The sequence below is a fragment of the Prionailurus viverrinus genome, chromosome A3 (genome assembly GCF_022837055.1).
Source record: "Prionailurus viverrinus isolate Anna chromosome A3, UM_Priviv_1.0, whole genome shotgun sequence".
Lineage (NCBI taxonomy): Eukaryota > Metazoa > Chordata > Mammalia > Carnivora > Felidae > Prionailurus > Prionailurus viverrinus.
In genome coordinates, this window is record NC_062563.1 from 4976820 (window position 1) to 4989513 (window position 12694).

A 12694-nucleotide genomic window follows, 5' to 3' on the forward strand; every position below is an offset into this window, starting at 1 on the left:
AAGTTGATCTATGCCGACTGGAAGTCCTTCTAGATTTGGAAAGTAAATCATTTTCCTATATACTCAGAGAATTCTGAAGGACAGACTGAGAAATATGGGGATTCTGTTTTATTTATTTACTTTCTTCATTACGTCTAATGAAACTTCATCGCACGAGGTCTCTCTTATCATTCTCTTAGATTGAAAAAGTAGAGGCTCCTGAAAAATGTAACACCCTTCTAATATTTCAGAGACTTTCATTTGCACACAAAACAGGACGAATGCCCCCAGAATGCCGTTAATGTTTTTTTGCAAATCAGATCATCAAATTGCCTGGATTTCTATTCCTGGAAGTCAAGACAAGTAACTCTGCTGTCCAGGAGAACTGGCAGAGGTCATTTCTTCCACTCCTCAGCTGAATTTCCACCCCACGCCCTTTCTCTAAAACTACGCAGTATAACGCATAGCTCTCGGATAAATCTGTTGCTTGGACCATTTTTTATAATAGCACCACAGGGGTTAAAATAAGTCTCCTAAACATTACCTTGCATCGCTATTGAACTTTTGATGCACCAAGCTAACTGAAGACAGGTACACAGTAATAGCTTGATCCTTAAAGGTCCCTTCCATTGCTTCCTTTAAAACACACTGGAACCGTTAAGAGGTAGAGGAACTCCTGAAGTCAAAGAGCAAACAGAAGTCATGCTCCTAGTCCCTTTGAAACAAATTTAAACGAGGGAGATTTTCCACAAGCTCACACCATCTAGCTTACTGCTGCCTTTAACTTGCATCATTATAGAGGTGGGAGGAACATCTACAGACTACAGAGTTTAGAGCCGAGAGCCAGGGGCGCCTGGGTGGCTCAATCGGTTGAGCGTCCGACTTGGGCTCAGGTCATTATCTCACGGTTCGTGGGTTCGAGCCCCGCGTCGGGCTCTTTGACGACAGCTCGGAGTCTGGAACCTGCTTTGGATTCTGTGTCTCCCTCTCTTCTGCTCACGCTCTGTCTCTCTCTCTCTCAAAAATAAATAAACATTAAAAAAAAAAAAAGAGGAGAGAGCCAGCCTGAGTTTGTGGGCTGTCTCCCCCCCTCCCCCCCCCCACAACCTTCTAAAGCAGGTGCCTAGTAGATATCCCAGGGCTTTCAGTAACTTTTCCCCAGAAGGAAAGGCTTCTCTCAGTACTCAAACCGGTTCTTGCAAAGACGTGAATGTGTGAGGGCCCATTTGTCATGTATAACATGCCGGGCTCCTATATCTTATATGACCAAGGGGCCATGAAGCATGTTCTCAGTGTGCTCTGGAAAAAAAAGAAAAAAAAGGAAAGAAGAAGAAGAAAAAAAAAAAAAACAAACCCAACCAGAAACAAACGAGGGGAAAAAAACGCTTACAAGAGTTTATAGATCTTTAGCATCTCACCCGCAGAAGGTAACAGGTACCTACGACCATGAACAAATGGCTTTCCAAGCTCTGAGGCTAACTTGCCAATTAGTGCCGTGTAACCTGAATCCGACCTGGCCGTTTGAACACAGTGCCGTGAAAGTACAGATATTTTGGTCTGACATCTCCAGGAAAGCCACGCAAGCTACCTAAAGGACATTTGCGTCACTTTATCTCCCAGAGTTTAATTTAGAAGGTCTCCTAGACCTGTTTTCCTTCTTGAGAACAGAAAAAAAGAGAATACAAGACTTAGAAGTTCTCAGGTTACATGTGGTCTTCTTTCCCTTTTTAATATATTTAAAAATAATGAGAATCGATCACCTCGAGAAGGGCACCAGCCCACGCAAAGGGGGGGGCCGGGGGGAGGTCAAGCCTCTAATACAAACGGCTCGATCCTCCAGATACGGGAGGCGTCCGCCTCAAACAAAATCACAGACGGGCAGCAAGGAGGTGTGTTATTTTGAAAGAACTAAATCCTCCAGTTGCCTCGCGTGGCACTCGGGCTGCCTGCGGCTGAAAAGCAGGTGATGGAGGTTTCATTTGGAACCAGAAGGGCTTCCAATAGGTACTTCTCCCTAATCACTTCTTACAGAGAGTTTAAAATGAAGGACACTTAATCATACTCTTACTTTATGTTCTTTTAATCACCAAACGATGGCTAATTAGTTATCATAGAATCGGAAAAACACTTGTGTGAAAGGAGAGTTCTGGAGACCGATGGTTCCTGGGACTGGGCACCTGCAAAAGAGCTCATTTCAATTTCTCTGAGAGGAATCGATACACCCTTGCAGCTAATTAGTGCTTTTTCTCCTTCCAGCCCCCAAAGTTTTTTCAAATGGCCCTTTGTCAGAAGGGAACCAAAAAGAAGAGTTTTAGAGATGGGCTGTGTCTCAATTCCTTGGAAATCTAGTTTTTTTTCCTCCTAAGACGGAACAACAGAGAATGTACCAAATGTGTATCAGATCATTGCTTGGGCAGGTCGTTAATCCAAAGTGTGTTCAAAACAAAACACCGCTTCTGCCTCTAACATTCCTCTTTTGTATCACACAAGCAAACAAAACAAATGGGAACACTTGCCCCCTGTTTTCATGGGGTATGGACCACACGGATCTCAGATAAGAATCTGCTGCTGAGCAGGAAGGTGACAACCACGGGAGGAGCAGGGTCTCGTCCCTTCCCGAGACGGTCTGACGGAAACGAGGAGGAAGGGAGGAGGCACTGCCAGCATGGAGCCCGGCGCGGGGCTCGAACCCACGAACTGTGAGATCGTGACGCGAGCCGAAATCAAGAGTCAGGAGCCTAACCGACTGAGCCACTTGGGCACCCCACATCATCCATTCTCTGGATAAAACGCGTGGCTGCAACCCGACAGAAATGCCCTCGACAACGGGGAGGCGCGTGAGAAGTCATGAAGAGAAAGCAGCTGTGGGGGGCCGAGAAGCTGGCCCTCTTTGGGCCGCATGCGGCCAAGGGCACAACGGGGAGGGGCGCCTCCCAGCGCCTCGCCGGCAAGAGGCACGGGACCGCCTTCCCCCGTGCACCCAGGCACCGTGAAATCACCGACAGGTCTGGAGGAAAAAAATGTGCAGGTCACAGACTTGCAGCATCTTTTGGCGGAACAAGCCAAAAAAGGGCCACGCGTGCATCGCCTCAAAGTTAGGAGTCAAGCAACCTTTGTTTCTATTTTGTTGGCCTTCGCGGAGAGAGAGGCCCGGCAGTGGGGATGTCAGGGACATACCAGGGCATGGGCCAGATGTCCTGCCCCATCTGGATATACAGGAAATAAAGTTCACCGCCCCCTGCCCGCCCACTTCAGGTGTTAGGAGCCCACGCTTAGAACCGTGTTGTTTTTCTCTCAGAGCTAACTGCACGGTGGGAAGGAAGCAAGAGGCTGGGAGGGCAGAGTCCACACGTATTTTAAACACAACGCTAGAATTTTCCCTAGCCACATTCCTTCCATATGATTTCAGGAAGAGAATAAATAATTTCAAATGCTTAAGATATCCACCAGGGAAAAGGGAATCGTTTTTTACTTAATCTGCGTTATAATTTTCCCATTAAAATCTACCCCTATCAAGTGGGGGGGAGCACAGGGAAATAACAATTATTTTTAAAAGTTTCAACTGTTCAGCTTAAGGATAGCTCTGAAAACACAATTTAGTTTGAAATTCAAGCTGTTTCATTTCCTATTTAATCTTGTAAATTTCCTTCCCTTACAATACTCAGGTTGGAAGGGTGCCAAATTAGACCAGGAGCAAATTGTCACCAACTTCACTTCAGTGCTTTATTTTTAGATTATATTAAAAACCTCATTAGGCTCCCTGAGGGAAAGAGTGTTAACCACTAACGGAGGCAGGGGAATAAAGGAAACAGAAAGATAAGCTGAATTGTTAACAAGGAAAGCTCCCTTAAAACACTTGTCTGGGGTCGCTGTAAATGCTACCAGAAACTGATCGCCCAGACCAGAGCTTAATCTTTCACCCCCAGGCTAGGAAGGGCTAGTCAGGCTTGTCAGAGTGGCATATGTCTTTATTGTGATTTCCAGATGGGGGGTGGAAGGGAGGGGTGCGTGGAAGGTGAGGCAGAGACATCTTTAAAGACTGAGAGCCAAGCGCTCTGTGCCCTCGCACGACACGAACGTGCTTCAGAGTCTCCTGTGGACGGGCTGAAAAGTGGGCGGGCACACGAAGACACGGGGTGCAAGATGAAATGGAGTGCTGGCGGAAACATAGAGTTTATTCATGTATTTACATAATTTATAATCTTTAAGCAATGGTCTCATAAATACAGACTACAACTTTACATATGCTGAGCAACAGAGAACTGGCTTCCCCACCGTTTACACCGCTTTGCGCTCTCTCTTCTTCCTCTTTTTAAAACCACTGCTAGTCAGTTCCAACGTATGCAGTTTGGTTCATTCCAGGCACCTTCTCCGCCACCGCCATCTTGATCGCGAGAGCGTATTTAAAAAGGTGCCAGTAATGTATTTTGTGACACATACAGGACAAGGCCGGAATGCCAGCCTCGGGTGAGCCGTGCACCTGTTGGGACTGTATTGATTTACTGGATGCGTCACGGGCTAAAGTCTTCAAGGAAAAGTGCTTTTGAGATGGGGGGGGGGGGGAATGGAGTCATTTCCACCGGGCCTATAAATAACCCATTGCATCTGGCTTCATATGATAATTGCCATCCCTCCGCTTACCGTCACCTACCACGTCTTAAATGCTACGACTCCCCGTAGCAGCGGTAACGGGACGCCAAGGAAATTACAATCTCCACAAGGTCTTTTTTCCCTCGAGAACCACAAAAGTGCTAATTTTCCCTTTACAAATGTTACGTAAAACCTTGATTACAAAACTACTCAACAGTTTGATCCTGCCATCCATACAATTACATGTTCCTTTTCCGCAAGGTCAAGCGATACGGTCCCTTCCTTTGCACAGCAGACTCTACGGGATGGAGGTCCGCAGACTGAAAGGGTACTGCTGCAGTCTCCAAAGAGGAAGCGGAACTGGCCAATTTCTCTGAATCCTTTTTGCACGAAGAAGACCCTAAGCCGGCGAGGCGAAACCTGCCAGCAGGGCCCCCAGCCCTCCTGTTAACTCTCTGGACCACCTACTTCATCATCACCCAGTCCGGAGGCCGAGGCTCGGTCAGCAGCAGCTTCGCTGCGGCTCGGAAGGCTGTCTCCGGAGCTTGAAGCCTTTCCCGCCAGATGGTGGGCTGGCGTCGGCGGACGGAATTCTTCGACCTAGACAGAGAGGAGAGGAGGGAAGGGAACGAGCTTTAATTTTCCAATCGGTTGGTTCCCAGACGCAACGATTGTGCACATGCAGCTTGACAGGTTTCACTAAAGCAAAAAGGATTTCACAGATTTTCAATTTTCGATTTATAGAAAAGCTGCAAAGATAATCGTAGACAGCTGTCGCACGTCCTTCACCCGGGGTGTGTTAACATCTCCCATTCCCACGGACCACTTGTGACGATGAAGAATCCCATGCTGGCACATCACTAACTAAGGTTCAGACTTTTATCAGATGACCGCGGTTTTTCCACTCATGTCCTGTTTCTGTGCAGGGGTCCACACGAGGATATCAACGTTGCATTTAGCAAAACCGTTTTTAATCAGAAAGAAATTACTTGTTGACAAACGTTTTAATAAGCAGGGAACGTACGCACCCCGGTACACAAAATTCCACCATCAGAACATGCCTGTCCCTCTGCCTCGGGGCAGAGCCACCGTCCAGAGACAGGTGTGCACGCACACCTCTAGCTGTCCCCCTCCTTCGGCCCCGAGAGGGGCAGCCACGTGCGCGGTCGTCCACGTTGCTGCTTCCGCTGAACGTATTCTGGGGGCTGTTCTACCACACCACGGTTTTTCACGGCTCCGAGCTACTGCACTGCATGGAGGCACCGGAATTTATTTAACCACTCCCCTGTCGATGGATATTTAGTTTGTTTCCAACACTGTGATGGTATTAACAACAGTGTAAAGAATATCTCTGTGAACCGACGCGGAAGATAAATTAACAGGAGGGGAAGAACCGGGTCACGCTATTCTGCCCCTGGGTATTCATCTGACACCTACACCACATTCCCAGTGTCTGTCTAGCACAAATGCAAGAAGGACGTGCACTTTAAATTTGGACAGATGCCACCAAATTGCTCTCTGAAGAGGCTGTGCCACTTTATCCTCCTACCAACAATGCATGAGAATGAACAGGTTTCACTTTACTGCTCCGTGAAGCATAATGTCAATTTCAGGAGAAACCTTAAATCGCCATCCATCTACCCAGACGGGAACGCAAGAGTTGCGTCCGTGCACGGAGGCCTTCCTGAGGCCCTCCCACTTCCCAGCTCTCTCCAACACCTCCGACCCTAAAGTCAGTCAGGAGCCAGAAGCACGTTACTTATTTGCTTACGGAACTAGGTTCCTTGAATCAGACCCTACGCTGTGCGAGGCAAAAGGTCCTGTCTCTCCATCGTTGTTTCTGGGGTCTATTGAGCACACTCCCAGGAACGGAGGTATTTTGAAAGCGTGGAATGAATGGATACGTGCATCTTTCTGCACGAACGAGGCTGAGGTGGAACCTGCCACTCTCAGGGCCTTGGTCGCCAAGCCTGGAGCCTCCAGCAGGCTGAGCGGCCCGCAAAGTCAGGTGGGCAGTACACGACGTGGTGTCTACACTGGAAAGTGTCCCCCAGAGCGTCCTACAGCGACTATTCAGATGCCTGTAGACACGGCTGTGAATAAACTGCAAATTTATTTAAAAGCTTCACTGAAGCTTCTTGTTACACGTTTCCAATAAACGGATCGTGGAAATGCAGCTGGTGCTGCCATCTCTGAAACAGTCTTAGAAGAAAGCAGAGGAGAACATCTTCATGACCTGGGAACAGACCACGATCTCTTAAGTAGGAGCCAGAAAGTGCTAACCGTAAAGGGAAATAAGGATAAACCGGATTATGTGAAGGTTTATAATATAATATATTATATTAGGTATAATCACATATAACAATATAAGGTATTACTAATATATTACATATTAATATATTATATCAAAAACCCCAGCTCACCAAAACATTCGCTTCACAAATGAAAGTCAAGCCACCAGTACACGTGATCAACGACAGCCTCGTACCCAAAATAAATGATAAACATAGTTAAGAAAAAGGCAGGTAGCCCAACAGGAAAACGGGCAAAGGTTCACAAAAGAGGATATCCAGATCTGTTCACATAAATGTAAATAAATATGGAGAAAGGGGCTCAACGTCATCAACTGCAGGTCGTAACTGCAGATCAAGACCCACAGAGCAGATGCGGCCACCAGCCCGAGTGTCCGCTGGTGTAACCGCTTTGGAGACCGTCTGGCAGCAAATTCCTACGGGGCACCTGCACACCCCGCGACTCAGCGATCGTTCTTCTGGGTCCAAACAGACCTGACAAACAAGCGTGCACAGAGGGTGCACCCTGGACACGGAGCGGAACGCTCACGGTTACCACCGGCAATAGCTCCGAGCTGCAAACATCTACTCAAACCCCCATCAACAGAACGGGTGACTACACTGTGGATGTCACCCCCTGCTCCACACGCACATGCACACACTCTACGGTAACGAGAGCGAGTCCGGCGACGATCCGGGTGGATCTGACAAATGTAACATAGAACTAAAGAAGCCAGACGCGAAAGAGTAAATATGGTAGGTTTAAAAAAAAAAAAAAAAAAAAAGTACAAAAATAGGCAAAACCAATCTGAAGAGCTAGCGGTCAGGACAGCGGTTCCCTGGGTGGGGACAGGAAGGACAGGAAGGGCACGCGGGAGCTCCTGGGGTGCTGGCGGGTCTTGATCTCAGTCCTGATTACAGGAGAATACTCACTCTGAAAACTCCTTGAGCTCCGTAATTCTAAGCGCCCTCCTGGACGCGTATTATGCTTCAATAAAAAGTCCGCATGCCAGGCACTGCGCTGATGCGTTTTATTACACCCGGTAAACAATAAACTCAATTTACGTCTCTCTAAATTTTTCTGATCTTTGGGAACATAGATTTTTTTATTTTTCACAGTGAAAATGAGCACGTATGTGCTAGGTTTTATTTAAGAGTTGTCACCGTTGGCATCATTCACTACCTTTGTTTTTAATACTACTGAAGAACACGCCAAAAAAATGGCAACGATTCTGGCACGCTCCCACCAGCACACTCTTGGATGTTTCCGCCTGAACTGAAAAATTCCTGACTGGCCTCATGCTGCCTTTCAAGTATGTATTTGGGTAACTGCTATTTACAGTCCAGGAAGGCACTACACGTCATGACTTCAAATGCTGAAGTGAAGGGACTGGACGTGGGGCTGGAGATCAGCGGGCCAGTGGCCCTCTGTGGTGGCAGATGGCCTCGGCAATACTCTGAAAGGACTCCGAGGACTCTCGCACAGTACTCTGACGACGCTTGAATCAGTGGCCCAATCTAAACAACGGGACATATCACATAAAACCCAGACCCTGAACCAACTAAAACCATTGAAGAATAAAGATAAAAACCACCCCAGCTACTGGGCAACCAGGGGCCTACATGCCAGTGTGACCCCACCTGCTGGTGTGGGGCCCCACACGCCAGCTGTCGGGGTCGCGGGGGCTGTCTGCGGCTTCCGCGTCCCAGGGCTGGGGGCCCGTCTCTGCCTGGCCGTGCTGGGTGCTGCACTCCCCGCTCCCTCCTCTACACGATGGCCAAGTGCCCTTCCGGCCTCAGTGACCTCTGACCTCACACTGTCGACGGATCTGGACGAGTAAGTTCACCGTGCCCTGTCAGCCTTCTCCTGGTCACCTGCAAGTCCGACACGTCCGGCTAACGTGAACCCCAGGTCCCTGCAGAGCTTGACCTGTCCAGTCTCACCTCCTCGGGGAGGCCCTCCCTGACCACCAGCGGACACGCCTTCACTTCATCCCACACTACCGTTTCCCATCACTGCAGATCACCGGGAGGGATCTTACTCATATTTGTGCTCGCTGCCTGCCTGTCGAAGCAGAAAGTGCGCTTCAGGAGAGCAGGGCCACGCCTGTCTTGTTCACCGCCGTCTCCCCCGAGCCAGGAACGGTTCTCAATAAATATTTTGATGAATTTGAATGAAATGAATAAACATAGATACAATCTGTAGAGGGTCCCCAAGGTATGCGGCAGCCTCCTTCCATCTAGCAGCATCATATTAACACTTCTGGAAAGGGAAGGGGGAGGGATGGAAAGGGGAGGTCTTACTTTTTACTCTCCTGGTATTAATTTTTGAGGGTTTTCTTACAGTGGAATCACACTTGGATTTCACTTCCCTTTATTGCTTTGTTCACCGTCGATGACTCTGGATGGCTAATTGAAACACATTTAGAGAGACAGAGCGCAAGATGACAGCTTCCAGGACCTCAAGGCCCTGAGCATTATTTATTCGGCAGCAACATTCTTTTGAGAAGGGTCGCAGTCATCAGGCAGGGGCTCTCCAGCAATGAGAACACGAGCTGAAACCCAGCCGCCACTCTTACATTCTCCAATCTCGTGCCACTGAGAACAATGTCAGAGACCAGACTATTCTATGTACGGAGGGAATTCTCCCCAGCCACGTAATTCTGTATTAAGTTGCTCTGCACAGAGGAAACCCATAAGGCACAGAGATACTCACTAATTTCTATAAAGAGTTCATTTATGTTTATTGCGTTTTTCGCGCTGGTCTCCACAAAAATCGCATGGATGGAGTCGGCGTAGTCCTTCGCGTCTCTCTCCATGACTTCTCTGGAAGGCAACAATTAGCCGGTAATTAACCAGATTTGTGATGACAAAGGATGTCATGAACGGCTAGTGACTGAGCCCTGAAAACATGGTCCTCCCGATTACACCACTTACATGGTGCCACAGAACAAAACAAAACAGAACCCAGCAGTACAAGCAATCCAGCTGATGGAACGGCCACAGAATGGCAAGGGGGGGTTTCCCTCCCCCCACCCCCCAAAGGAAAGTCCTCGCTTTGGGAATCACAGAAAGTCCTCGCTTTGGGGTCCAGAGAAATTGCCAATAAATGTGCCTTCCTTAAGGTATACGTGTTTTCCCCTATTCAAGTACCCTATGTCATGGGAACGGGGTGGGGGCTAGACTAACCTCAGATAACGTCAAGTGTGATGTCACCAGTGCTTACATAAAGCACACACCTGTCTCTCTCTCTTCCTGTAATCTAATCACCCCCAAATGTCTGAACTCTTAATTTTTGTTGGAAACTTCAGGACTTCAACTGAAGCAAAAGGAATTTTTCAATGTCAGAGATAAAATAAAAGAAGATTCTTATATTGGATATTGCTCAGGAAGAAAAGGAACACATAATCAGCACCGTAATCTCCCGTTCTAATAACTTACCTGACGTCGATAAGATCACACTTATTTCCTGCTATGGCAACCACAATATTGGGCGGGCCATGCTGCCGGAGCTCCCTTACCCAGTTCTTTAATGTTGAAAATGTCTCCTGGAACACAAGAAAGGAAAGCGGCTGGAGGGCTAAGCAGCCAAAACAGGGGTTTCGGAACAGTCTAAGGAAAATGGAAAGTCTTACTTCTTTTGTGATATCATAAACAATTATAGCTGCAGCCGACCCTCGGTAGTACATGGGTGCTAAGGCACGGAACTGCGGAGAAGGGGGGGGAAGAAACAACAAAATTGGAAAGCGGGTTAAAGATGCTTTTCATTTGACTTTTAGGCCCATTATCCCTGCACAAAAGGTAATCTTTCTCTCAAGCCAGAGAAGATGACGTGATGCGTTAGGGCAGATGAACCGGTAATTACCAAAGGCAAAAAACCTTTAACGTAACACTGAATGTCTCTCAGAAGATAGTTTAGAATACAGTTTTATAGGAATTAAATATGGTGCTATAAACAATTGTTTCAGCTAAAAAGGCTTCTTAATTGAACTCTGTGTTATAATCCCCGAATTCATTTGTTCAATAGTCCTTTACACTTTGGCTTCCAAAACTATCACGGAGATAAAAATAAGGCCGTGAATCGTTCTCCAGAGAAGTGGCTGCGTTTGGGTGTCGTAAAGATAACCCTGTAATCTAAATGCTGATCGCACTACAGAAACGCGTCCGCGTTTGCATTCGCTACTCGGGGGACTTTGTAGCTTGCTCGTCTGATCTCTCTGCGCACGTGGCAGTTCCCAAATGCGGGCGCAAATCTCATTCTGTTTACGTGGATCTCACTGTCCTGTGCGGCCCCTCCCCACCCCTCGCACCTGGCCCCCGACCCGGATAACCGCAGGGCCCTCTCAGCAGCCACCTCTCCCGAGGAGCGCCAGAGACGGCAAGTGGAAAACGGCACGCTGCTTGCCGGGCATCTTGCTCAGCGGACGTGACGTTTACCTACAGCCGATCTTCACCGTAGACCCGACTTTGAAAGCTGAGCCCACCTACGGCTGATGTGATACCACTGTTCTCTGTTCTGGTGGCTGACCCCCAAATACAGGTAGGAACCGTCGTCACAGGGGAGTATCTGGCATACGGTACAATTCACATGCAGAACTACAGACTTTGCAACTTCTTTTCCAATGAGCTTAACCTTTGGCTTCTAAACTTTTAAGTTAATTTGAGTTTCGTACAAGAAAGTGAAGCTACGACTGCAAGCTTGGTGAGGGGAGAGCACGTCTGCTCAGGCTGCCATCTCATCTCTGGAGCCTGGTGCCTGGTACGCTGTCGGTGAGCACGAATCGGGGAGCAAATGAATCGAGAACGGTTTCAGGACGCGGTGACGTGACCGGCTGAGTGCCAGACGGCACAGCCGTACGTATGAAGTGTCACTACGCTTTGTGAGAAAGATCTCTGCCTCTGGGGTGAAACCCTGATGATTTCCAAACAAACAGGTTCAGTTTGCGCGAGAAAAGAACAAAAGATGGTAAGGAAGAAAGCACTACGGAGTAGGAAGCTACGTTACCGGACGGGAAAGACTGTGGACGGGCTTCCACGGGGTGAGGTGGCACAGCGGGTGACGCGTTAGCTTCCCTTTCCAGTCCCTTCTTCCCTTTGTGCCTTCGGGCATCCGTCCGCTGCTGTCACACACAGCGGACGCACAACGCTCTGCTAGTTCCAGGTGTACGGCAGGGGACCTGACAAGTTTATGCGTTGTGCTGTGCCCCTGGTCAGGACGGCTGCCAGTCTGTCACTGCAATTACAGCACCACTGATCGACTTCTGCTGCCGCTCCTGCCCTCCTCGCGACTTCTTCATCCCGCGGCTGGAGGCTCGGCCCTCCCGCTCCCCTTCGCCCATTTTGCCCACCTCCCCACCCTGCTTCCCTCCCGCAATCACCAGTTTGTTCTCTGTATTTATGGATCTGTTTCTGCTTTTTTTTTAGATTCCACATACAAGTGAAATCATATAGTATTTGTCTTTCTCTGACTTATTTCCTTAGCATTATACTCTCTAGCTCCGTCCATATTGTTGCAGATGGCAAGATCTCATTTTTTTTTTTAATAATTTTTTTAACATTTATTTTTGGGACAGAGAGAGACAGAGCATGAACGGGGGAGGGGCAGAGAGAGAGGGAGACACAGAATCGGAAACAGGCTCCAGGCTCCGAGCCATCAGCCCAGAGCCCGACGCGGGGCTCGAACTCGCGGACCGCGAGATCGTGACCTGGCTGAAGTCGGACACTTAACCAACTGCGCCACCCAGGCGCCCCAAGATCTCATTTTTTTTAATGGCTGAGAAATATTCTATTGTTATGTGTGTGTGTGTATACATATATATACGTATACACACACA

General features: G+C 48.3%; 1 protein-coding gene across 3 annotated transcripts in view; it reads right to left on the bottom strand.

The window, feature by feature from the left end:
* Nucleotides 1-12694, bottom strand: part of RAB22A (RAB22A, member RAS oncogene family) — a 57749-nt gene that overhangs the window by 2511 nt on the left and 42544 nt on the right. Inside the window, exons 4-7 of one of the 3 annotated variants that reach the window (XM_047853351.1) lie at nt 10496-10567; nt 10302-10408; nt 9577-9686; nt 5038-5169 (exon numbers count right to left, since the gene is read on the bottom strand). In XM_047853351.1, the coding sequence (XP_047709307.1) occupies nt 5072-5169; nt 9577-9686; nt 10302-10408; nt 10496-10567 (387 nt within the window). In that variant the 3' untranslated portion in view covers nt 5038-5071. Of the gene's footprint in view, nt 1-3926; nt 5170-9576; nt 9687-10301; nt 10409-10495; nt 10568-12694 lie in introns of those variants that run through there. The other 2 variants (XM_047853350.1, XM_047853352.1) reach the window with 2 other exon arrangements.